Genomic DNA, 26,977 nt, shown 5'->3' on the forward strand with positions numbered 1-26,977 from the left:
GCTTGCAACAATTGCATGTTTTAGAAATGTTACTTCTGATTATTTTGCCACAGTTTATTAGATCTAGAACTGCCATTCTCAGTGTTCATCATTGTTTGTGATGTACTCTCCCTAATAGGATTGGAGGGTCATAGAGATGCCCAGTTATTGGTTGACTCTTCTTGGGAAAGGTACTTGCATTATGATTTTCTGATTGTTGTAGCTCCCACCCAGGGTACGTCATAGATCATAGGTCAGCTAGGCCAGTTCTGAGTTTGAGTTTTATTGGCATCCTTATCATAAGACTTGTGGAAGTTCTTCTCTGGGACATTGTCTGTCAGTCTCTGTGGGAGAGGTTGAAGAGCTAACAGCATCTCATATCAGCAGGGGAGCCCCACCTATGGCGCTGGGATTCCCCTTTCTCCAGCTTGCCTCCTGGTTCCTCCTGAAGCAGGTCCCTCAACCCTTGGCATCATGACTCAAATAAAAAGAGTCAGTCTAGAATGATAAAGCGGAGAAGGCAATGGCACCCCACTCCAGTACGCTTGTCTGGAAAATCCCATGGATGCAGGAGCCTGGAAGGCTGCAGTCCATGGGGTCGCTGAGAGTTGGACACGACTGAGCGACTTCACTTTCACTTTACTTTCATGCATTGGAGAAGGAAATGGCAACCCACTCCAGTGCTCTTGCCTGGAGAATCCCAGGGACTCGGGAGCCTGGTGGGCTGCTGTCTATAGGGTCGCACAGAGTTGGACACAACTGAAGCGACTTAGCCTAGCCAGCCAGAATGATAAAGAACTCTCACAATTCAATAACAAAAGACAAACCACCCAAGAAGTGGCTCAAGGACTTGAATAGATATTTCTCCAAAGAAGATATATAAATAAGCCCGTGAAAAGATGCTCAGCATCCTTAGTCATTGCTGCTGCTGCTGCTAATTCGCTTCAGTCATGTCCGACTCTGTGCGACCCCAGAGACGGCAGCCCACCAGACTCCCCCGTCCCTGGGATTCTCCAGGCAAGAACACTGGAGTGGGTTGCCATTTCCTCCTCCAATGCATGAAAGTGAAAAGTGAAAGTGAAGTCGCTCAGTTGTGTCTGACTCCTAGCGACCCCATGGACTGCAGCCCACCAGGCCCCTCCGTCCATGGGATTTTCCAGGCAAGAGTACTGGAGTGGGTTGCCATTGCCTTCTCCATCATTAGTCATTAGGCAGATGTAAATCAAAACCACGATGAGATACTGTTTTGCACCCTCTAGGATGGCAGTTATCAAAAAGATAGGAAATAGCAAATGTTGTTGAAGATATGGAGAAATTGGAATACTCATACATTGCTGGTGGAAATGTAACATGGTGCAGCTGCTTTAGAAAACAATTTAGCAGTTCCCCAAAATGTTAAATATAGAACTGCCACATAATCTGGCAATTCTAGTCCTAGATATATAACCCAAAAGAATTGAAGACAGGTGATCAAACAAAAATTTGTATACAGATGTCTGTAGTAATACTATTCACAATAGTCAAAAGGTGGAAGCAACCAAATGTTCATCAGTTGATGAATGGATAAACAAAATATGGTATATCTATAGAGTATTATTCAGCCGTAAAAATGAAATACTGATATGTGCTACGATGTAAATGAACCTTGAAAGCATTATGCTACGAATATATATGGAATTTAGAAAGATGGTAACAATAACCCTGTATGCTGCTGCTAAGTCGCTTCAGTCGTGTCCGACTCTGTGCAACCCCATAGATGGCAGTCCACCAGACTCCTCCGTCCCTGGGATTCTCCAGGCAAGAATACTGGATACTCTGTATACGAGGCAGCAAAACAGACACTGATGTATAGAACAGTCTTTTGGACTCTGTTGGAGAGGGAGAGGGTGGGATGATTTGGGAGAATGGCACTGAAACATGTATAATATCATATATGAAACGAGTCGCCAGTCCAGGTTTGATGCACGATACTGGATGCCTGGGGCTGGTGCACTGGGACGACCCAGAGGGATGGTACGGGGAGGGAGGAGGGAGGAGGGTTCAGGATGGGGAACACGTCTATACCTGTGGTGGATTCATGTTGATATATGGCAAAACCAATACAATATTGTAAAGTTAAAAAAAAAAGCATTATGCTAAGTGAAAGAAACCAGGCAGTAAAGGCCACCCATTATATGATTCCATTAAAATGTAATGTCCAGGGTAAGTCCATAGAGACAGAAAGCAGATTAGTGGTTATCAGGGGATGGAAGAATGGAGACTGACTGCTTAATGGGCCAAGAATTTCCTTTTAGAGTGATGAAAAATGTTCTGGAATTAGATAGTGGTGGTGGTTATACAACATTGTGAATGTACTAAAAACCACTGCATTGTATGCTGTAAAATGATTAAAATGGTCAATGTTATGTGAATTTTTCCTCAGTTAAAAGGGGTGGCAGGGATCCTGTAGTTAGGATACTCTGTGAAGAGACTGTTGCTCCTCCCCAGGCTCTGGTCAGCGGGAAGGTGACAGAGGCAGGAAAGGGGGCTGGAAAAGGTGCTTGTTACAGAGGACGTTGGCATTAGATGGCGTGGCTCCCACAGCACTGCTTGTGTCTTAAAGGGTTTGAGGCATGAAAGAAGGAGGGCAGGTGGAAGGTCTGTCCTCAGGCGTGGATGGGTTTGGAAAGCAGAGGGCCTACACCTGCTAAATCCAGACTCCTCTTAGTCCTTGATGTGTGCCTTTTTTACACGATAAGCCTTGGTATTTCCAGATTGAAAGTGGTGCCTGGAGATCCCAGTCCTTCTTGAGCTACTGTGCAATGCTGTTCTCAGGGTGAGAGTGAAGAAGGGAACTTGTAAAACGGGGTTCTTGGGATACTTCTCCCCAACCTGCAGACAAAACCCCAGGCTGCTGCTCCTCACCAGAAGCCATCTTTCTGTCTCAGATGGGAAGAGGGAGGAGTTGTGGGGCCTTTTATCTCCTCTTCCCTCCCAGTCCTGTGGTAGCTCTTGCCCTGCCCATGCGCTGGGCAGAGAGGAGAGCCAGCAGCTCAATTCTGCTTTTTAATCATAATGTCACAGGTTTCCAGGGTTCGTGGAAAATCCTCAGCCCTAGATGATGGCACATCCCTGGATATTAGCACAGCCAGGACACGTGGATCCTCACGGTGTGCTGTCTAGGTGGGAAAGCCGTCCCTTTGGCCAGATACAAGTCTCTAAGAACATATCTGACATTGCTGCGTGGTTGCCCTAGTGGGTGTCTGTCATGGAAGTTATGTTCTGCCTGCCTGGAAGAACTATTCTCCCAGTCAGGTGGAGTGTTGTGGTGCCTTCCCCAGAGATGCTGCAGTGGAGCTGAGTGTTAGTGACTAGTACTGTTTTCCAGAAGGTGAGTCATTGCTCAATAGAAAGTACAGTTAATTAAGACAGTTCTATTTCTTGACTGGCCTTTAAGGTCAAATCTAGAGGCACATCTTAGTTATGGTGGTCGTGGTGGTGGTTTAGTTGCTGAGTTTGTAGCCCGCCAGATTCCTCTGTCCATGGGATTTCCCAGGCAAGAATCCTGGAGTAGGTTGCCATTTCCTTCTCCAGGAGATTTTTAGGACCCAGAGATTGAACCCTCATCTCCTGCATTGGCAGGTGGATTCTTTACCAGTGAGCCACCCGGAAAACCCCTTCTTAATTATGCTTACATTAAAACAGTGTAATTAAAACCCACTGTTTTCTTTTTTTCAGCTTTTCTATACTACACTTCTGGTGCTCTGCTATGTTATTTACTTTGCAAAGGTATTGGGCTCCCCAGAATCAGCCAAGCAACAAGCTCTTCCTGTCTCCCGCATGACAGATTTGTTACCCAGTATGACAAGAAGTAGAGTAAGTAATGTATTTTGTCTCTTATCATTTTAATCACAGATGCTGGTTATCCTTGAGGGAAAGAAATGACAATTTATTGTTTATAGTTACAATAACAAAGATAATTTGATAACTCACGTTTATGAAGTGCCTGTTATGTGCTCAGCCAAGGTTTCTAAATCTTGGCACTAATGACAATTTGTGTTGCATGATTTTTTTTTTTAATTAAAAAAAACTTATTGAAATGTAGATAATTTATAACGTTGTGTTAGTTTCAGGTGTACGGTACAGTGATTCAGTTATAGATACATAATGTATATGTGCACATATATGTATATATGTATATATATATATGCATATATATATGCATGTATATATGCATATATATATATATATATATATAGTTGCTAAGTCATGTCCAACTCTTTTGTGGCCCCATGGACTGTAGCCCGCCAGGCCTCTCTGTCTCTGGGATTTGGAGTGGGTTGCCATTTCATTCTCCAGGGTGGGCCACATAATTTTTGTTGTGGGGGCTGTCCTTTGCGTTGTAGGATGTATAGCGGCGTTCTGGATCTTTACCCACTAGATGCCAGTAACTACCACCCCTCAGTTGTAACAAGCAAAAATATCTCCAGATGCTCCCCTGGGGGGCAAAATTGCCCCCAGATGAGAAACCCTCTGCCACTCCCTGTGCCAGATGATTTACATACTGTGTTTAATGGTTACAGCAACTCTTTGGGGCTGACATTATTAGAGCTGAGGCTTAGCAACTAAATACCTGCCCGGGCTGGGGGTCAGAGTGAGGCCAGGAGCCGGATAGGCGTGACTCGAAGCAGAGCGCAGGCTCTCACCCCACGCTCGCGCTCTCTGTTCTGCTGCCGTCTCTTGGTTTTTCCGGGCCTGACCTCCAGCACGGGCAGTCTGGATGTAACCGAAGGCCCCTGCAGGGTTCCTTTGTCTAGTGTCAGGCCACTCTCTCAGATGATCCGCTTCCCCAGGTACATAGTTGAGGCTTCCAGAGGCTGATGGGTGGGAGGGAGGCATAATCTCTTTCTACTCAACACTTCAACTCTCGGTCCATTTGACTTTTATCTCCCGACTCTTGTGGGGTCAGAGCTAGAGTCTCCGGCCCAGGAGTCACGCCTGTGGTGTTTTACCACACTGCATCTGTGTGGTGGCTCTGTGACCTGCTCCGTCTGGGCTGATCCACTTTCTCTTTTTCTCGTACTTGTTTGTTCGCTGGAGGTGGTTCACTGAGTTGAGGTAAGGCTTCAGCTGGGCTTCTCCTTAAAGGTCTTCCATGATTACTTGAAAAATGTAATAAAGTATTTGGAATTCAAGTCTCAGAATGTTAGGAATCTTGTTGTACAACTTTTCAAGAAAAACCAGATCTGATGTAACAAAGCCATGTATGTTCTTGTTAGAAGAGAGCTCTCCATTCTGATCTTACCTTTCGCCTAAATCAGCATCACAGTTTTTGGATGCCATGGTGCCTTATCTGTAGGCTTAGTGGATCAGGACTCCAGATCTCTTCTCTTACCTGGAGCTCCCTGCCCACAGAGCGCATCTGAGAGTACAGAAAAGTTCCTCTCCTCGAGTATTCCCCAGGGCCCACCTGTACCAGGCCCGGCCAACTTGTCGTATTGGGCCAGTGCCTGTGCCCAGCAGTATTTTCAAGTGCAGCTTTTGCACTGTTAATACAGGCAGAGAGAAAAGAGGAAGAGTCGGACAAGTGTGTACTTAACCCTGTAATGGGCTCAGAACTCTGACCTTCAGTTTCCTTATATAGCAAATGGGCATAATGAATTGTTCAGTCGCTAAGGCCTGTCCAACTCAGCGACCCCATGGACTGCAGCACACGAGGCTCCCCTATCCTTCACTAAGTAAGAGTACCTCCCTCCTAAGGTGGTTGTGAGAGCCAGATGAGACGGGGCACGTAAGGTGCTTAATGCTGTGGCCTGGCACGAGCGCTCATCCATAAATGACAGCCCACACCATCACCAGCACCTCACTGCTGCACTCAGAGCTGGAGTAGCTCCGCTGGAGCATCCTAGCCAGGCGGACACTGTTGACTGCTGAGAGTTCAGCGGCTTCGTCTGTCCACCTGTCACGAAAGTACCCGTGCTCATACTGTTAGAGGCCTGAGCATGAGAAGGTCGAGTGTACCTTCAATCTGTGGCAGCACTCCTCCTGACAGAGCCCAGCCCCTGCTTGGGTGCTCTCTGGGATACAAACACATAGGACGGTGACTGCTTAGCTTCAAGGAGCTTCCTGTGCATTTGGGAGGCAGTAGGTCTCCAGATCTCTGAGTTCTCACTTAAAAAAAAAAAAAATATTTATTTGACTGTCTCAGGTCTTAGTTACAGCATGCAAATTAGTTCCCTGACCAGAGATGGAACCCAGGGCCCCTGCATTGGGAGCATGATGTCTTAGCCACTGGACCTCCAGGACAGTCCCAGGGGTCCTCACTTTTAAGGTGAGATTATTGGTCTACACGACCCCTGAGGCCCCTGTTAAAGACTTACAGAGTTCTGTGGAAGTATTTGAACTTTGTCAAAGAATTGTTTGTAATAACTGCCATTGACTGCATACTTACTCTGTGCCTGGCCTTAGGCTAAGCACTTGGACTTCTGTCCTTAAACCTCATAGTAACCCTATGAGGTAAATACTGTTGTCTCCCAATTCACAGATGAGAAAACAGGTTCAGAGGAGTTAGGTGATCCACCCCAAATCACACAGCTGGCTTTGGGCCCACTTCTTTCTAACTTTTGTTTGTGAAAAAAACCTTAGTCTGTGTGTTTAATCTCTATGCTATGAATTCGTCCAAAAGGAATTAGCTTATTGCCCAAAGTAATTATTTGTTTTACTTAAAGATTGGGAGGCTCCAGGTAGAGCAATTCATTATTTAAGTGTTTTTTTTTGTTTGTTTTTTGTTTTTTTTTTAAGAAAAGAAGTGAGCTGAATCTGAATGCAGTGGATGCCTACACCAGCCTAACTTGACTCTCTGGAGCAGCTTTCTGTCCTGGGGGCTCCTTTGTACAAAACTGGTCAAACAAATTACATTTACTGTCAACTTGACCAAATTAGGAGATTTCTTTCCTCCTCTTATAGAATTTCATCTTTAAAGATATTTATTTAGCCTTAAAATAATGACACTTCAAATAATGGCTGCCATTTACATCTCTTGTACTCTTTGATACTTCTGAGTGGTTTAATATGCAAGATCAGCTAGTATTCAGGTAAAGCTGAGGAATTTAACACAGCTGTCATGTACTGAGCAGCATCTGTGTTAAGCACTGTACCAGGTGCCCTGGGTGGGGTCCCTGCGCTCAGAATTTGCACTGAAGTCCTGAGATAGGACTTCCTATCCCATTTTGTAGGTGAGAAAACTGAGGCTTAGCAAAGTTAAATATCTTGCCCATGGCCTTTGTACTCCGTAAGTCAGGAGCTGTAGGGAATTCCCTGGCAGTCTGGTAGGTAGGACTCAGCTTCCACTGCAGGGGGCATGGGTTCGATCCTTGGTTGGAGAACTAAGGTCCTGCAAGCCACTTGGTGAAGTAAAAAAAAAAAAGTGTCAGGAGCTGTAATTTGAGTTCTAGTCCCTGAGCTCAACTCTAAAACCTGAACCCTGCCACGAGGAGAGAAAAGGTTTAAGATCAGGAGAAGGCAGTGGCAATCATATGTCATTTTTCAAGTGATGAGGACAAAGGAGGGTGTGTGGAAATGGGAGTGTGGACAAAGGGCAGTCAACAGCCCTGCAGCAAGAGGGAGAGAGAGGAGTGCCGTGTAGGGTGTGGAGGTGATGGAGGGCAGGGGACGGGACCATGTCCCCTGTGACTCTTGACTGTGTGGTAAAGATGCAGCGGGTTGGACCATTGTAAGTCAAAGGGGTTTGGGAAGTGGAAGAGTAAAACTTAGGGTAAAATACAGTGAGCCCTGAGTCGTGATTCCAGACCTTCTCCAGAGGTACTGCCCATCACCTTTCGCCATCTGTACCTCAGTTTCTCCATCAGTACAGGGAGGCAGTGGAATGGTTTGTTGGTCAGGGGATTCTAGAGAAATTCACAGCCGGATAGACCAGCTCAGCTAGATTTCGTGGAAGGGGCCTCTTTTGACCTTTCCAAGTGACAAATCCATTCAGAACAGTAAAATCCCTAAGAATGCACTTCTTCTTCTACCACTTAGCAGATGCCTCTGAGTAGAAACCTAATCTCTGCTCAAACTTCCTGCCTCTCTATCATTAATGAGCATTTTGCAGTTAGTAAGCAGTGTGGCCATTCCTTCTAAACCATGGGTCCATTTAAGCTGAAGGCATTAGGAGGAAGGAATGCTCAAGTATGAGCTTGCAGATCAGATACACTCTCATGATAGCACTCTCCTAAAGAACTTTTTTTTTTTTTAAGGGCTTGGAGAAGGAATTGGCAACCCACTCCAGTGTTCTTGCTTGGAGAATCCCAGGGACGGGGGAGCCTGGTGGGCTGCCCTCTATGGGGTCGCACAGAGTCAGACACGACTGAAGCAACTTAGCAGCAGCAGCAGCCACCCTCCCAAACCAAATCACAGCCTGACTGGCAAGTAGGCTTCACAGAAGCCTTGTGGACACACTGTAACTGTTCATTTCCTTTGAAAAGAGCACAGTTACTACTTTGTAGACCACACACCTCGCCCCTCCAGAGGGCCACCCGGCATGGAGAGAGCAGAGTGTGAAAGAGAGAGAAGGTGCTGTGCTCTGGCTCCCAGGAAGCCAGCTATGGGCAGGATCAGTGTACGTCATCAGAGAATGATATGGTCCACAGTGCCCCCTAGTGGTGTAGGGAGGTCTGGCACTCTGTTCTGGGAAAAGTGAATGTTCAATTTCCTTCTCAGTTCATTCAGTTCAGTCGTTCAGTCGCTTAGTCGTGTCCAGCTCTTTGCTACCCCATGGACTGCAGCACGCCAGGTTTCCCTGTCCATCACCAGCTCTGGGAGCTTGCTTAAACTCATGCCCATCGAGTCAGTGATGCCATCCAACCGTCTCATCCTCTGTCATCCCCTTCTCTTGCCTTTAATCTTTCCCAGCATCAGGGTCTTTTCCAGTGAGTTAGTTCTTCACATCAGGTGGCCAAAGTATTGGAGTTTCAGCTTTAGCATCAGTCCTTCCAATGAATATTCAGGACTGATTTCCTTCTCATGAGGAAAATTTACCCCTGGACTATAGCTACCCTGGCATTGGCTCCTGGTCCAGTGATGCACTGAAGTCAGTGTGGTTTGGAAGGATTCAAAACTACCTTCCAAATAGGAAAGAAAGGTTCTGAAACCAAGGGGTGATAAGATTTGAGGACTGGAAATGACCCTTGTTTCAAGTGGTGCTCTAAACTTGCTCTGTCATAAATGGTAAGCAACAGCCACATGTGGCTGCAGAGCATTTGGAATTGAGCTGTCAGTGCCCTCAATGCACATTGGATTTCAGAGAACTAATATAAAAAATAATATGAAATGCTTCTAGTATTTCTTTTCATGTTGCCATGATAATATTTAAGGTTTAATCAAAGATTTTAAAGTGCCTTTTACCAGTTTCTTTACTCATCACTGTAGGATGCTAGAAAACGTAAAACTATATTGTGGCATGCATTATATTTCTACAGAAATACAATGTCCACTACATAGGTGGACTTTGGGCCAAGATCAGGGGCCCATGTGACTGGGACAGGTTCCATAGCTAAAGTTGACATTTTGGAGAGATGTGGTGGGCTTGCCCTTATGAATCACCTGTTTCCTCCTAAAGAGCCCCCTGAAATCCCACCTTTGAAAAGTCATCAGTTTAAGTTAATGAGAACTTTTCAAAATGCAGGTACCTTGAGATTAAGAACCTAACACCTAAACCAAGTATTCTGGAATCCTTGGTTGCCTTCATGATCAAGGGGCCCCAGAAAGAATTAGGAGGAAGTAGAAACAAAGAAGTCCTGTCCAGCTAGCTGCCCTTCTTCAGATTTTGCAATCAGCTCTCCGGCTTCGAGGCTGCCTGTCTGTCTCTTACAGGTTGACCTCTGTCCTTCCTAAGCATTTGCTTCTTTCTTATCCTCCTTGTCCTTAGGAAATGGGCTGTTTGGGTGCTTCCCCTGAGAGTTTTAGAAGAGCCATATCAGAAGTTTTGTTTTCTCTGTCATACCAATTCTTTGTGGCTTTACTGATCTGGAAGGCCTTACTTTCTTTTGAAATATATGAGCCAAATTCGTATGCTCTATGTGAAGGGACCCTGAATGGCTAAGCTGGCTAAGTAGAGCACTAAGATGTGGAGTACATTGAGCAGAGTTTGTCTTGCAGCTCGGCATGCTTCAGACGTCTTTTAAGGGAAGAGCTGACTGTGATTGTGTATCTTCCATTGGTCAGCTTACTCCCAGGGCAGCAGCAAGGGGACAGCACAATTCTTTAGGGGTCTCAGTGAATGAATCTTGGGCAGGCCCCACAGGTAGGCTTTTCCACCTAGAGCCTTTGTCTTCACATTTAGAAATATAAATTCTTTGTCAGTATTTGTTGGATGTTTTCTGTGTGCTTAGCAGTAAATGATGGAGAAGGCGATGGCACTGCACTCCAGTACTCCTGCCTGGAAAACCCCATGGATGGAGGAGCCTGGAGGGCTACAGTCCATGGGGTCGCTTAGAGTCGGACACGACTGAGCGACTTCACTTTCACTTTTCACTTTCATGCATTGGAGAAGGAAACGGCAACCCACTCCAGTGTTCTTGCCTGGAGAATCCCAGGGACGGGGGAGCCTGGTGGGCTGCTGTCTGTGGGGTTGCACAGAGTCAGACACGACTGAAGCAGCTTAGCAGCAGCAGTAAATGAAAAATTAGTGGGGACTATCCAAGTTGGGATTTAGAGACCAAACTGAGTTTGCCTCCCATGTAACATTTATTGTATTCTTAGACTTGCAATACCTAGAGTTTTTTTGTTTTGTTTTTTTCTAGGCTTTTGTAAATTGGGAAGAGGCTAAATTGACTTGGAGTTTTTTCAAACAGTCTTTCCTGAAACAGATTTTGACAGAAGGTAAGTAAAAGGTTGCTCTGAGCAGTCAGGAAACTGAAATATCAGTGACGGGGAACTTCCTGGCTGTCCAGTGGTTAAGACTTCAAGCTTCCATGCAGGGAGCATGTGTTTGATCCCTGGTCAGGAAACTAAGATCCCACATGCCATGTGGCATGGCCAAAAAACAAAAACACACAAAACCAAAACCAAAAACACACAAAGTATCAGCGAGGGGAATTCTACAGAACTGCTGGTTGCGTAGATGCAGACCACCTGCTTCCTAGAGGCCCTGGGTCAGAGGAGCCTCAGAGCTGGGAGGGTTTTAAATAAGGAGAGGAAAACTAGCATTTATTAAGTGTGATGCCTCAGTTGTCTAATTTAAATCTCCCCACAGCCTTGTAAGAAAGATATTGTTCTTTTTATTATGGATGAGGAAACTGAGCGTCAGTGAAGTTACATTACTTCTGCAGGGTCCTACAAGAGTTAGGAGCAACTTACTTTGAGTCTCATTCCAGAATCCCACTGAATAATAATGTAATATTATTACATATATTATTATATGTAATAATAACTGTATTATAGAAATATTCTATCAATTACAGAAAATTTAGAAAATATAGAAAGCTATCTATAATCTTTCTTGCCTGGAAAATTCCATGGATGGAGGAGCCTGGTGAGCTACAGTCCATGGGGTCCCAAAGAGTCGGACATGACTGAGCAACTTCACTTCTATCTATAATCTTATTTTCTGAACATTTTATACACTTTCTCTGAGCTTTTTTAAAAAAATACCTTTTAAAATTTGTTTACTTTTGGCCGTGCTGGGCTTTCGCTGCTGCTCAGGCTTTTCTGTAGTTGCAGTGCCCGGACTTCTTGTGGTGGCTTCTCCTGTTGCGGATCACAGGCTCTAGAGCACAGGCTCGGTAGTTGTGGCACATGGACTTAGTTGCCCCACAGTATGTGGGATCTTCACGGATCAGGGATCGAACCCGTGTCTCCCACATTGGCAGACAGATTCTTTACCATTGAGCCACCAGGAAAGCCCCTTGTGACCTTTTTAAGAACCCAGTTTTTCTCATTTGGAATTGAGATGAGCTGTAAGTGCACTCAATACATATTGGATTTCAAAGAATTAGTATTAAAAAATAACATGAAATGCTTCTAGTATTTCTTTTCATGTCGCCATGATAATATTTCGGGTTAAGTCAAATATATTTTCTTTAACAATAAGATTCACTGGTGGGATAGTTTGGTCAACCTTCCAACTTCTTAGGACTGTCCAGTTTAACAGTGACAGAACTCTAATGCAGAGGACAAACCAGAAGCTGAAAGTACATCTTATTTTATATATATGTATGTATTTATACCCAGCTTTATTTCAAAGAATGAGATTGGAGGCAGCTATAAGCTGCTGAAGGTAGTAGTTTCTCTCTATAAATTTCATGTGTCTATACATGTATGTATCTATTACTGAACATGTTTTTTAATGTCTTCAGAAACTATCTTTTAATTATAAAAATAATATAATCCCATTACAAGAATTTTGGAAAATAGGAAAAAGTTTCCTAAAACTCTAGCATTCTAATACAAACATCGCTGTTCCTATCTTGTTGTTTTTCTTTGTCCACCTTCTTTACTTTTCTTCATTATACTTCCAAAGGGAAGCCCCAAGCCTCACTTCCCTCATTGGTGGTTTAAAAGATAAAACTAGGAGGTGCCTGAGGGCTCCCCGAGCTTTGAGAACACCTGTTTCTAGCCTGAGGCCGTAACATTTCCATCACAAAAGTGAAACTGTTCACAGGACTTCTGGAGGAAGTAAAGGTCAGAAACCTTCGGAGAGCTGAGTGAAGGTGCCTTAACTCTTGAGAGCAAGGGAGCATGCTGTTCACCACTGTCTCCCTGACACCCTGCTAGGCCTGGAACGTTGATACGTATTCAGCAAGGTTTGGGTTTTTATAAATATTTATTTGTCTGCACCGGGTCTTAGCTGTGGCTTGTGGGATCTAGTTCCCTGACCAAGGATCAAACCCAAACTCCCTGCCTTGGGAGGACAGAGCCTTAGCCACTGGACCACCAGGGAAGTCCACAGCAATTATTTTTTGGTAAAGAAAGGTAGCTATAGTGAAATTGTATATTGTGATAGTTCACATTATTGTTAGAACAGGCAAAACAATGGAGGGACTTTGAGGATGGGTAGTTACTTAAATGCACTTTTTTTTTTCTTTCAAAAGTTTAAAGGGCAGTTTGAATGAGTTTAGGAATGGCCCTAACTTGGTTGTCTGTACTGCTGTGGCTAGTCATGTGTGGCTAGTCATGTGAACAGTGGCAGGTTGTCAGCCACATGTTCGAGCCTCCTGAGGGGGGCCTGCTTCATCTTCGGTCCATCCTGGCCTGGCTGGCAAAGGGCCTTAGGAACTTCCTACGGCCTCCCTCTCCATGGCTGTGAAATAAGGAAGGGGCCTGACAAGGAAACCTAGATTCTTTTTCTCTGAAAGCTACAGCTCTAAAAAATTTAAAATCATTTGTTGTTATAGCAAAAATGTGTGTGTGTGTATACACATGTATATATACACACTCACACACACATATGTGCTGTTACCTTCTATCCCCGCATTTCCTGAACACTGTGTGTCATGTGCTGAGAATATACAGATGACTGAGGAACAGGACATGGCTTCAAGGAGCTCATTCCCTCTGCAGAGACTAAAGCATTTGTGTGGTTAACTCTGATACAGGGGTGTACTTGGAAACAGCTCATTCTCCAGACGTCTCTTGAGTGCTCTCATTTCCAGGAGCTCTGCTAGGCAGCCAGGGGCATGGAGATGACCGAGACATGGTTCCTCAGGGAGCTGACAGAATGTGGGAGGGAGATGCCTTTTGTGCCAGAACCCAGGGAGGTCCCTGCAGAAAAGCCATTGCAGGTGGTGAGGATACCAACAGCTGAGCCTGGGAGCACCAGCCCAGCCTGACTCAGAAGAGCTGGAGGGGTGAAAACCTCCATGTAGGGTGTAGCAGAGGATGATAGTGTGATGGTGGGGGGTTGGGGTGAGGCTAGTGAAGGGAGGCTGAAAAGATAGCTTTCAGTTCAGTTCAGTCGCCCAGTCGTGTCCAACTCTTTGCGACCCCATGAATCACAGCACGCCAGGCCTCCCTGTCCATCACCAACTCCCAGAGTTCACTCAAACTCATTTCCATCGAGTCGGTGATGCCATCCAGCCATCTCATCCTCTGTCGTCCCCTTCTTCTCCTGCCCCTCCCAGCATCAGAGTCTTTTCCAATGAGTCAGCTCTTCACATGAGGTGACCAAAGTATTGGAGTTTCAGCTTTAGCATCAGTCCTTCCAATGAACACCCAGGACTGATTTCCTTTAGAATAGACTGGTTGGATCTCCTTGCAGTCCAAGGGACTCTCAAGAGTCTTCTCCAACACCACAGTTCAAAAGCATCAATTCTTCGGCGCTCAGCTTTCTTCACAGCCCAACTCTCACATCCATACATGACCACAGGAAAAACCATAGCCTTAACTAGATGGACCTTTGTTGGCAAAGGTCAGCCTGTAAAAGGTCCCAAATGCAAAACCAAGGCATTTGGACTTTTTGCAAACACAATAGAGCCATTTAAAGGAGTGAAAGAAGAGATGACTTAAGATCTGTATTTGCAAAAGCTGGAACTGTTATCGATGAGGATGGATTAGAGAAGAGCAGAGATACTGGGGGGCCCATGCCTGGAAGGATCTGCAGAGGTCCCTGCCACCACCCTGCCTAAAATGGGACATTGTAGGGAGGAAAGGATCGGGAGAGGGACTTGAGAGAATATCACATTTTCATCTCTTAATGCTGCTTTCTTCTTTGAGAAAGTGTTTAGGAGGAGAGAGTTGGCCCTTCAGGGCTGTGGCCTCCTCAGTGCTCCTCCTCCATAGCGGTCAGTGTTTCCCATTCAGGGATAATAAGAATATTCATGGAAGTGGGGAATAGGGCTCAGGGCTAATGTCTTTACCTTGAAGGCGTTAGACTGTCTTAGATTTGAACTGTGAACTAGGACTGCTGAGAATTGCTGGCCTCCACAGAGTTTTTTCCACTCAGAGAGGAAACTTCTGATGAGTCTGTGCAGTTTATCATGGACCTTTCATTTCACAGAATTACACTCAGATTATCTGACCTCCCTGAAAACCTGAGATTATCATTTTTATTATTAACATTTCTGTAACTCTTCACACTTTTAAGAAAACGTATCAGGTTTTATTGATTTTTGTTGTTTTTAATTGGTTTGTAACTTTGCTATCAATAAAGCCACCAGCACTTTCCAAATTGTTATTATTTTGAGATTATTTTAAATCAACATTAGGACAAGGACCATGTCATTAACCAAGTTTCTAATTTTTCTGCTTTGACAGTATTTACCAACTGGAAGAGACAATAGACAATAAGAGAAAAGGAAGCAAGAAAATACTGTGTATTTGAAATGCTAATTATTTTCTTTTCCATTTATAGGCGAGCGATATGTGATGACATTCTTGAACGTGTTAAATTTTGGGGATCAGGGTAAGATGAAATTCTGTAGTGTTTTAATTAAAGATGAGCTATCTTCACGACACTTTCTAATGTTTGCCTCTGTAGTTTGATTCTTTTTAAAATATCTATCTACTTATTTATTTTTGGCTGCACTGGATCTGTTGCTGCGTGCAGGAACTGGTTGTGGCGTGCGGGCTTCTCAGTTCGGTGGCTTCTCTTGTTGCAGAGCGCAGGCTCTTGTATTACAAGGCAGATTCTTAACCACTGGACCACCAGGGAAGCCCCTGTAGTTTGATACATTTCATGAAAAAATAAATCTGAAGATTATAAAAAGTGAATCCTGAAGATTGAAAATTGTAGGTCTTTATAAATGTATATCTGACTATTCCTTCCTGTGTATCTTGGGCAGCAAGTTCTCTGTTGGGATTCCCTGTCCTTACCCAGCTTTCTGCAGAGCTCTGGGGCTCATTTTGGGGGTCAGAGGGTGCCAGAGTTACAGGGAGGTCATCACAGTCATGAAGATTTGGCCCATGTGTGTGGCTAAATAGGTCTTAATATTTTTTCACATTTATTTTTGAATACTATCCCTAAGTAGTAGAAATAAAAACAGAAAAAAATCAACTTGGCATTATGACTGTTATAAAAAAGTACTAGTGATACAAATGTTCTGTGTCCTGACTGAATTTATATCAGTGATCTTTTGCTGTAACTTTTCAAGAATTCACTATTTGGGGAGAACTGGGTAAAGGGTACATGGTTCTCCCTTTTATTTCTTACAACTCCATGTGGATCTATAATTATCTCAAAAAGTTTAATCTAAAAAATTATATGAGAAAAAATGTTAATAGTGCTATAAAAATTCAAGTAGAAAAACCAGTAAGACTGTTATTTCTTTTTTTTCTTTTGTTTTGTAGGTGTGTATGATATAGTGAATAATCTTGGCTCCCTTGTGGCCAGATTACTTTTCCAGCCAATAGAGGAGAGTTTTTATATATTCTTTGCTAAGGTGCTAGAAAGAGAAAAGGACGCCACACTTCAGAAGCAGGTAGTCTTGGTTTTCATGTCCCCATCTTCCAAGTGTACAGGATCAACAAGACAGAAATGAGGAGCTGTCTGTTTCCCTCTGTTTGATCTGAAATTTTCTTCTAGTTTTCATTCTCCTCTCACATTCTGAATGATGGCAAGATCCTGAGCTCACTTCTTCTTTCCAGCTTCTCCTTTTCCTCCTGGTCAGCCCTTTCTTTTCACCCTGTGTCCTCTGTGACCTTTTCTTTGTCCCAGCCCTCTTAGAACTCTATAGCTGTCCCCAGTGCAGCACAGACCCCTTCCTATGGTCTAAGGTTTAAGAATGAGGCTGCCTCCCCACTCCTCAGACTCTCAAGAACCAAAGATGAGCCGAAGGATGCAGAGACTGGGGCAAGACTAATTGAGGGCATGGAGAGGAAAACACGGGGCATCTGGTCTCGCTCATCACAACAGTTGTTTAGCTTCTTAAGGACTGTGACGTGCCCAGAGCTCCATTCTGACCCTGAGAATCTACGTAGTCTGGCCAGTAAAAACAGAAGAGATTTTAATCCAGGAGTATTTGTGTGTAGAAACTTCCCTTTTCCTAGAATCATTGAAAATGTCTGACTTAGAATTAAAAGCAAACTAGTTAGCCTCTTATGTGTCTTAGAATATATTTTGCAGACAACAGTTCATGCATAATATCTTTTCAAAATGAACCAATCTGGTTCTTAGTCTGATTTAGGAATGTTTTCTCAGTGTCAATTACAGAAACATCAGAAATTGGACTTGTTTGTCAGGAGAAGCACACTGACAAAGCTAGCTAGTGCTGTAAAAACTTGTCCCTTTGAGAATAAATGTCAGAGGGGAAAGTGAGTGTTTCCTAGGCAACATTTGAGACAATTTATCTTAAATGAGTTAAAAACTAACCCTCCCCTGCTTTCTTAAGGAGGCACACTTTGTCTTTTTTCCTCTATTTGTTAATTGAGTAGAAACAAACCCAGGCTGTAGAAAAGCAGCAGTGGTTCTCAGCAGTTGAAAGAGTGATCCATGAAATAGCGAAGGGAGAAAGCCAGATGGGAGGTTTCTCTCCAGCTCATGATTCATCCCACTTCCTTCCTTCTCCCCCGGCCCCAGGAGGATGTTGCTGTGGCCGCCGTGGTTTTGGAGTCCCTGCTAAAGCTGGCCCTGCTGACCGGCCTGACCATCACTGTTTTTGGCTTTGCCTACTCTCAGCTGGTTTTGGACATCTATGGCGGGGCCATGCTTAGCTCAGGATCAGGTATGCACAGAGTTTTTTTCCAGATCTGTTCTAATTTCCCAACTGAAGGAGAGGAGTCTTATGAAATTTAGATACGGTTGACATGTGTGTCTGTATAGGGAAGATTGCCGATGGCTGGGGCACCTGAGGTCACACCAGCTCAGGGTGCAGTTGGGGCTTTGGCACCAGGTTGATCAGTCCCCACAACCTTACTTGGAGAAGTTGTTAGGAATCCTTAGCTTTCCTTTCAGGCCTCAAATGTGTTTTGCCAAGTGCTTCCTGTGCTCCCTGTAGGGTAAGTGAGGAAGGCAGAGAGCAGGCTCTAATGAGTCTCCACTTGGTACTAAACACATCTGAAGACAGTAAGTGCCACATAAATCTCACGGCCTGATGCATAAAAGCCTCTGAAGGATAACCCAGAGCCATTTGCAGAGAATGAAATTGATCTCAGCAAATAAAATGGTATATTTAATCCAGTGACTCTTGGGTTTTGAAAGAGAAAAGTATTGAGTGTGTCTAACTTGGAAACACCTGGTGCCCAGGCCACTGAGTGTCTCACAGTGTCGCTGGGCCCTGGGGACTTGACCAGTTTCAAGATGCACTGGGTCACAGACTAGCAATCCACTTAGAGTGTTTCCTCTTGGGCTGAGCAAAGATGTTTTTAATTCCTCACATCACTAGACAAGATCCTTGAAGACTTTTTTCTAATGCCCTGTCTCAAATGTAAATGGCCCTTTCAGATGCCATTCTGCAAGATCACTGGCATGTTTTTGTCTCCACTATAATGGGCCCAAACATTTAGTATTAGGAAAAGAAGGGCTGAGTTTCTACACAAGAACAAAGGTCATTAGGTTTGGACAAACAGCTGCTGTGAAACCAATGATGTGGTTTGTAGTGCCCTGGGTCAGGCAACTATAGGAAGCCATTAGCAAGTCAGTGCACAGAGAGCAGGACAGGCTATTTCACAGCAGCTCTGCCCCTCTAGAAAGGTAATCACCAAGGAGCAGCCTTTGTAATGCAGCCACAGGACAGTGCCACAGGGGAAGGGCTGTCCCATCAACGTAGTATTCACTTGCCTAAGTCATTAATCACTAAAGATATATCAACAAACTATTGTCATTGTGTGGGCCTTTTACTCAAGTGAGATGCTGGTGCCAGTCTTGAGCACCGATGATAGATTTGTCAGCTAAAAGGGTCAGTGTTACTTGATAAATGAAGGTAATGAATTATGTCTCTGATGTTTTATGTCAAAGTCATTAATCATTTTAGACTCAATAAGATATTCTCTTGGTCTCATCTTCAGAGAGAGAAGAATCTTGAGAATGGTCTGGTTCCTTAGTCTCTGAAAAGGATGTATGGTTTGCTCTAGTCACTGCAGCATCTTTAGGACCCTTGTCTCTTGCCTGACCCAGGCCTCCATCAACATCCCTGCCCCAGCAAGGTCTTCCAGCATCTGTCTCCTCATCACTGCTCCCTCTCATTTTGACCAGATTTCCAGCTGTGTGTGCCTTCTGGGAGGGTGAGTGTGTCTCCCCAGGGTGCCTGCTGGCTTTCCTTCCCTGTCTCCACACCACGCCTCTTCTTGTTGCCCTCTTCTTGACTCTGCGGACTAGTGCTGCAAATCCAAATGCCTTTCCTGTGCCAAAGACATTAACACTGCTGCTCTGCGCCCCAGTACTCCTCGCCACAGCCTTTTTTTTATTCCCTTAAATACTCACAGAACATTGACTTTCTCCAGAAAGTCTTACTGAATCAGAAAAGAATGAGGAACTTTCCATGGCGCAGCCCCGCCACTTAGTTTTGAAAGTGGAACTTGCAGCGCTGCTGTCCTCAGTTGCCCCAGTTGCATGTTGCCTTTGTCCTTGCCCGTGAAGTGGACTCACCTGTGACCAGACCTGCAGTGGCTCCTTTAGAGACCTCTGTGCTGCTTTCCTGGAGAAGGCAATGGCACCCCACTCCAGGACTCTTGCCTGGAAAATCCCATGGACGGAGGAGCCTGGTAGGCTGCAGTCCATGGGGTCGCTAAGAGTCGGACACGACTGAGCGACTTCACTTTCACTTTTCACTTTCATGCATTGGAGAAGGAAATGGCAGCCCACTCCAGTGTTCTTGCCTGGGGAATCCCAGGGACGGGGGAGCCTGGTGGGCTGCCGTCTGTGGGGTCGCACAGGGTCTGACACGACTGCAGCGACTTGGCAGCAGCAGCAGCAGCAGTGCTGGTTTCCTAAAGGGGGACTTGGCTGCAGCGCAGGCAGACTTTCGTGGAGCACTGAGGGTTTGCTTTGCAGTACTTGGGCTCAGCCTTGTGTGTAATTAGGGGCTGTGGAAGTGGTCTGAGACTTTGATCAGACGTTTTCCTCATATCTAGCTTTTCCATCCTAAAGGAAAATACAAACATTCAATGAATCTCCCTGAGACTTCTCACATTCATCTCTTAGGTGCTTCTGTCTTGCCCTTTCTTTTACTTTTTCTTTTTTGGAGAAGGAAGAGCTTATTATTTGCAGCCAGTAAGGAGAACACTTGCTTTCCCAAAGCAGTGTCTCCTTTTTCACTTTTTAAAAATCTTTTTTTCTTCTCAGGCCCCTAATATTAGTTTCATAGGGCTGGGATCACAGTGTGTCATGAACTAAGTGGCTTGTAAGAACAGAAATTGATGGTCTCACAGTTCTGCAGAAGTCTGAAATCCAGGAGCCAGCAGAGCTCTGCTCTCTGTGGCAGCTCTAGAGGAGGCCTCATTCCTCACCTCTCTCAGCTTCTGGTGTTGGCTGGCAGTCTTTGGCTGGGAAATACATTACCCCCATCACGTGGCTGTCCTCTCCCTGTGTGTATTCACATCATCTTCCCTCTGTGACTATCTCTGTGCCCAAACTTCTGCTTTTCATAAGGATACCAATCATAATGGATTAGGGCCCATTCTGATGACCTCATTTTAACTTATTATAAAGATGCTATTTCCAAATAGACCATACTCTTAAGTTACTGGTGATTAGGACTTCACACTACTTTTGTGAAAGTATTAGTCACTCAGTTGCGTCTGACTCTTTGCGACTCCATGGACTGTAGGCCACCAGCCCCTCTGTCCATGGGGATTCTCCAGGCAAGAATGCTGAAGTGGATTGCCATGCCTTTCTCCAGGGGGAATCTTCCCAACCCAGGGATCGAACCCAGGTCTCCTGCATTGCAGGCAGATTCTTTCCCATCACATTACTTTTGGGGGCAATTTAATTCAACCCATACTACCACTCAGCTCAACCCAGAGTTTAAGGTTCCATCTGCAAGTTCCCCAATTCCAACCTCTTTCCCTAAAGTTGACTCAAAACCCTTCTATTCGAATCACCGTTTCATGCCGGTGTTTGTGTTCTCCACCTTGCAAAGCAGCGCGCTGTCCACGTGGCATCAACTTTCAGTTACCAAGTGAGAGGTGCAGGTTGTGAGAGGAGCCCCGCTCCTCTCTGCTAGAGAGAGGAGGACGGAGAGAAGAAGGAAGCACACTGAGCATAGCCTCGAGCTAGCACAGGCAGACCCTAGTCCCTGCCTCCTCTGCTGGAGTCATCCCACGGCTGTGGCAGGGGCCAAGCTACTTCTGCAGCAGTTTGGGGGAATGAGATGCAACCTGACATGATGAAAATGTGGAACCCAAGAGAGGGCCATCAGCGCTCCTCTGTTAGTACTCCTTTTGTCTTTGTTTTGTTTTTTGGTTGTTTGACCCACAGTATCTCTGAGGTGTACTGGTTCCCAACTCCAGTCTAATTTAGCCATCGTGACCTGAATGGGGAGAAAAAAACTCAGAAATACTTGGGAAGTTCACAATCCAGAGGCGTGCTCACTAAAGATTGAGACCTAATCATAGGACCATAGAATGCTTCTCCTCACCCATAGCTCACTATCCCATTCCTAGGCCTATTTAAAACAGTTCTTTTTTTTTTTTTTAACATTTTATCTTTTTCACACAATAGTAGGATGCAAATTCTATTCAAGTTCCCATAGACTATAAACTGGGAGACCCTGAAACATCCAGGGACAAACATAGTGGAAAACTTTCAGAGATAAAGGTATTGAAATCATGCAAGAGTCTATTCTCTTGTTACTAAGCAGTTCTTTTTATCCAGTCAGATCAAACCAAATCAAATCAAACGAACCCAGTCAGTCCCATGAAATCAACTCCATTAGACCACCAACATCAGGCAAGCCCCTTCACCAGTAAGATTACAGCTTGCTGAAGGCTCGGATAATGGGTAGCATTTTTTAGCAATAAGTTATTTTAAATTAAGGTAACTACATTTTTTTAAGGCATAATGCTGTTGCACAACTAATACAATACAGTATGTTGTCATAACTTTTATATGTACTGAGAAGCCAAAAAAATTCATGTGACCTTCTTTATTAAAATATTTGCTCTATTGCAGTGGTCTGGAACCAAGCATGCAGTGTCTGTAAGGTGTGCTGATTCCCAACTCCAGTCTAATCTAGCAATCCTATCTCATCTGAGAGGGGAGAAAAAAACTTGGAAATGTTTGTGAAGTTCACAGTCCAGAGGCAAAAGCTCACTGAAGACTGAGACCTAATCATAGGACCACAGAATGCCTCCCCTCCTCAACAGCTCACCACCATATCACTTCTTTTTGTTATTTTTGATGGCCATGAAACTATTTAGTGTCCCCTTGGCACGGGGACCTTTCATATTAAGCAGCTTTCATAGCCATGACTAAGTTTCAGATTCTGAGACTCTGGAACTCCCCCTGGCCTGCCCTTTTCTTTTAGTGGTTTCTTTTTTTTCTTTATTGAGGTCTAATTTACATAAAGTAAAATACTGTACTCTTAAGAGTTTCGACAAATGTCTACACCTTGTAACCAATATCCAGATTAAGATACAGAACATTTCCGTTACCCCAGAAGGTTCTCATAGGGCGCTTTCCACCCAGCTGCCCCACTGTACCTCAGCGGCAAGAACTGCTCTGATTTCTTATCACCGTAGGTTAGTATTACTTTTAAAAAGAATTTTGTATAAATGAAATTATACAGTGTAAGCACTTTCACGTTTGGCTTCTTTCCCACAGTATGAAGTTTTTGAGATTGATGCATGTTTTCACATGGATCAATAGTTTTTTTTTCTTCTTGATTGCTGAAAAGTATTTCTTTGTATGGATGGCCCTTTCTCCTTTCTCCTTTTCCTGTCTGTGGTCATTTTGGGCTGTTAGGAATAAAGCTGCTACAGATGTTTTTGTACATGTGTTTTTGTGAACATTTGCATTTATTTCCACTGGTTGTATACCCAGGAGTAGAATTTTTGGATCGTAGGTTGCATTCATGTTTATTTTGTTGGAAACTGCTTGACTGCCTCTCGGTAATGGCCCTTTTAAAAGAGGGGCTCAGGGAATTCCCATCCTATAGGTTAGAACTCCACACTTTCACTGCTGACAGCCTGAGTTCAATCCCTGGTCAGGGAACTAAGATCCCACAAGCCACATAGCACAGCAGAAAAAAAAAAAACAAGAAAGAGGGGATCAACTCCATTTTAAGGCTCCTGATCTTCTGTTAGCAGATTTCCCCAAAGCTTGTTAGTTAGCTGTAGAACCTAGAAGAAAATAACGAACTCTGATTCTCCCTGCAGAGTTGTGGGTATTCTATTTCCTTAGTGTGCTGCTGCTCCTGAGTCCTGGGCTTCTTCAGGGCTTCTTCAGCTGACTTTGTCTTCACCTGCAGGGCCACTAGTGTCCCTGAGTGCTCAGACTAGCAGGCTTCTTCATGCTGTTTCAAAAAGTGAGATTTGTTTGCTGGCCAGATAAGCTTTTAGTTGCTAAGCAAGAGATCTGTATATCTATTCCTAACTGTCCATTTGTTTTTAGCTGTTTATTTTGGTCAGTGCGCTGGAATGCTCAGAGTCCTTGCAGATAGTTAGGACCACACATCTGCCCAGTGACCACACCAGCAGGGCTCATGACCCCTCTGGTGTTCTCTGGCCACCCAGCCGATGTGAGGATGCACGGGGGCCTCCCCCTTGGGCTCTGGAATCTCAGCAGGTTGTTTCCTTACAGGTCCTGTCCTACTGCGAGCCTACTGTCTTTACGTCCTCCTCCTTGCCATCAATGGAGTGACTGAGTGTTTCACATTTGCTGCCATGAGCAAAGCGGAGGTAGACAGGTGGGTAACCTTCAAGACACACCTGTAATCATGGCCTTCTGCCAAAATGAAGTAGCTTCTTTCTTTTCATTCTGAACATGTATTTATAGAAGACTCTTTTAGAGCCTGCAGTGCGGTGCTTTCCTCAGGCACCATTCAGTGAGTCTTCTCCACACTAGGGCTGGGGAGCAGCCACTGTTCCTCGCCTCCCTTTGTCAAGGGAAAAATCTAGGCCCTGAAGGGCTGTGTTAGTCCTGGTTGGCAGAGGCAGGCACCAGACGAGACCCCCTCCTCCACCACCTCCTTGCCTAGTGCTCCAGATGGTTACTCAGGAGCTTCCTCAAGAGGCAGGTCTACAGGTATTTCCCTGATGGTCCAGTGGTTAAGAATCCACCTACTAGTGCAGGGGGCACAGGTTTGATCCCTGGTCTGGGAAGATTCCCCATGCCTTGGAGTAACTAAGCCCATGAGCCACAGGTACTGAGCCCGGGCCTCCTAGAGCCCATACTCCACAGCAAGAGAAGCCACCACAACGAGAAACTTCAGCACCGCAACCAGAGAGTAGGACGAGCATAGCAACAAAGACCCAACACGGCCAACAATAAAGAAATAAAAATTTTTTTAAAAAAGCAGATTTATGGACAATCTCAGGGCTCTGTGACATGTCTCCTCAGAGAAAGACTCAAGTGCACATAGAAGTTTTGCCACATTTTCTCCTGTCCATTGACCCTGAGGTTGGGACCTCTGCCCTGAGCTTCAAGCAGTAGTTCTTAATACTGGTTATGAGTCAGAATTGCCCAATGAAGCTTGTTAGAAATGTAGATTCCTGTCCACTCGACTCCCACCACTCTCTCTCCTACCATACCTACAGAATCAGTAGCCCCTGAGCATGTAAATGTTTTCTTTAAAGCTCCTCAATGATTCTGATGTCAGCTTCTGGTATGAGCCTCTGATCCACACCCAGGATCATTCATCTCTTGTGTCCCAAACGCCAAAAGTAGAAAGGTAGTATCTGAAGACATCACTGTAGGATGTAGTTGAGAAGAAGGATAATACTGTTAGCGGCAAAGGAGAGAGAGGAGAGGGGGTGGGAGTAGGAAATGGGGCCAGTGGCTCTCGTTATCCCTTTGCCCCTTGAGGTCTGGGTCCCATGGGGGTTTCAGGCTGCCTCTGTAGTGCCTTGAGTGCTGTTGAAACCCCTCAGAGGCCTGGTGGGGTACGGGGAGGTGGGCAAGGATACCTCAGAGATGGGGGGAGCCCTTCCTCTCATTCACAGCAGCCTTTGCTTCCCACTGTGGCCTGTCTCAGAGGTTTGGTGACCTGTGGGCCACACCATAGTTGAGAGCTGGAGTGTAGAGCAGTGGTCCCAGCCCAGACTGATTAAACTCCCCTCAGAAGTTCTAGCCCTCTCCTACACCAGCTGAACTGAAATTTAGGGGCTTGGGCCAAGGAGTCAGCTCCAGGAGATCGCTGATGATAGCTAGGGCTTGAGGAACTGCTGGCCCAGACCAGCTTTCAGAGTAAAAACTGCATTGAACACTGTGACCCAGTGCATATTTAGGTGTGACTGAAACGAGGCTTCCACAAAGCAACAAGTACCCCAGGTACAGAACACACTGATGATGGCTTTTAATTCTGTTTCAGTTTTTTAAACTGCCATGTCATGATGCTCTAAATTGATTTCCTACCCCACTTTTAGGTCACAACCCATAGTTCTCAAATGTGGTCTAGACATGGTTTTTACTTCAGACAGTTAAATTTATAGCTAGCTATACACTGCTTTGAGTCTGTCCTTTTTTTTTTTTTTTTTAAAGTGGATAAAAAGATCTCTAAGTTTAATTTTGAAAATATTATGCTTTTACATGAAAGGTGCTTCTAACATGAAATAATTTTAAAATATAATTTAAAACATTCTAAATAAGGTACAGAAGTGTGTTGGAAAGAACTCTGGACTAGGAATCTGTCTCTTTGAAGGGAATTTTGTTAAAATAATTGCAGCATTAATGTTGAAAGGGAGAAACAAGACTAAGCCTGCTTAAAACATTAAAAATATATTATCTTCCAACAAATCATGAGGGAGTACAGACAGTGACTGATTGCTTTGGTTTCTCTTACATTGCATTGAACCAGAGGAAGCAGGTTTTTAAGTTAGTTGTAATGGGACCTGGACAGCATATTAAAATCTGGAAAATGATTTTCATGGTATTAGTCGTCAACATAGAGAAAAGACAGAGCCATATTCTCATTTGAAGTAACTCACTTCCCCTAGGAGTAAAATGTGGTTTTAAGCATGATCTCCAAGTTTGTATTAAATGTGGAAGCCCCCTTTTTGTCTAGGCCCCTGGCCCCAACCCCCAGTCTTGTTCTGAACACGTGGAGCACCTGAGCTCATCACTGACCCCAGGCTTTTTTCCTTTCTATGAATTTAGCCAGACATAAAACTGTAGTAAGATTTTTTTGTAGTATAATTGAGTAGTTTTCATCTATTTTACTTACTGAACTACAGGTTAATCAGTATTTGTTTTTTAATAAAAATAAGGCATTTGGTTGGATGTGAAATATTAGAATGTCCTTTGAGCTGCAAGTTCCTTTGTTGTTAATAACTTCATAATCTATATAGAAGATTGATGGCTTCACATTATGCCCCATTGAAGAATCTTGGTTGTGTTTTGTTAAGCCTGTCTCGTTTTCTTTTGTTCATTTGACAAATTTTTTTGAGCATCTGTTTTCTAAGAGACATTGCTTTAAGCTCCAGGAGTACAGCCATGAACAAAACAGACGTGATCCCTGCTCTCCTGTAGCTGACAATAAGGGAAGCAGACAGCAAACAAGTAAATAGATAAGAACATTGTGCTCTATGGACAACTAACGGAGAAGGCAGTGGCACCCACTCCAGTACTCTTGCCTGGAAAATCCCATGGGCAGAGGAGCCTGGTAGGCTGCAGTCCGTGGGGTCGCTAAGAGTCGGACACGACTGAGCGACTTCACTTTCACTTTTCACTTTCATGCATTGGAGAAGGAAATGGCAACCCACTCCAGTGTTCTTGCCTGGAGAATCCCAGGGACAGTGGAGCCTATGGGCTGCCATCTATGGGGTCGCACAGAGTCAGACACAACTGAAGCGACTTAGCAGTAGCAGCAGCATGGAAAACTAAAACAGGGTTATGGGGTGAGAGTGGGAGCCCTTTTAGATCGGGAGGTCTTTCTGAGAAGGTTGCATTACCCTGTGGCCTCGATGACCAGGAAGAGTCTGCCATGTATAG

The 26,977-nt window shown here is 44.6% G+C and overlaps 1 protein-coding gene across 17 annotated transcripts in view; it reads left to right on the forward strand.

Annotated features, from left to right (window-relative positions):
- RFT1 (RFT1 glycolipid translocator homolog) overlaps positions 1–26,977 on the forward strand; it is a 48,329-nt gene that overhangs the window by 8,863 nt on the left and 12,489 nt on the right. For 6 of the 17 annotated variants that reach the window (XR_015151552.1, XR_015151549.1, XR_015151553.1 and 3 more), the window contains exons 6-11: positions 3,697–3,834; positions 10,761–10,839; positions 15,308–15,358; positions 16,243–16,373; positions 17,471–17,615; positions 23,630–23,735. Coding sequence is in view for 5 of the 17 variants with exons in the window: in XM_086367538.1 (XP_086223664.1) it covers positions 3,697–3,834; positions 10,761–10,839; positions 15,308–15,358; positions 16,243–16,373; positions 17,471–17,615; positions 23,630–23,735 (650 nt within the window). In the remaining 12 variants the exon portion in view is untranslated. Of the gene's footprint in view, positions 1–3,696; positions 3,835–10,760; positions 10,840–15,307; positions 15,359–16,242; positions 16,374–17,470; positions 17,616–18,897; positions 19,114–22,000; positions 22,821–23,629; positions 23,740–26,977 lie in introns of those variants that run through there. The other 11 variants (XR_015151554.1, XR_015151555.1, XR_015151557.1 and 8 more) reach the window with 8 other exon arrangements.

This window comes from Bos grunniens, chromosome 22 (assembly GCF_055505025.1).
Source record: "Bos grunniens cultivar Pamir isolate PY7600 chromosome 22, Bosgru_T2T1.0, whole genome shotgun sequence".
NCBI classification, from domain to species: domain Eukaryota; kingdom Metazoa; phylum Chordata; class Mammalia; order Artiodactyla; family Bovidae; genus Bos; species Bos grunniens.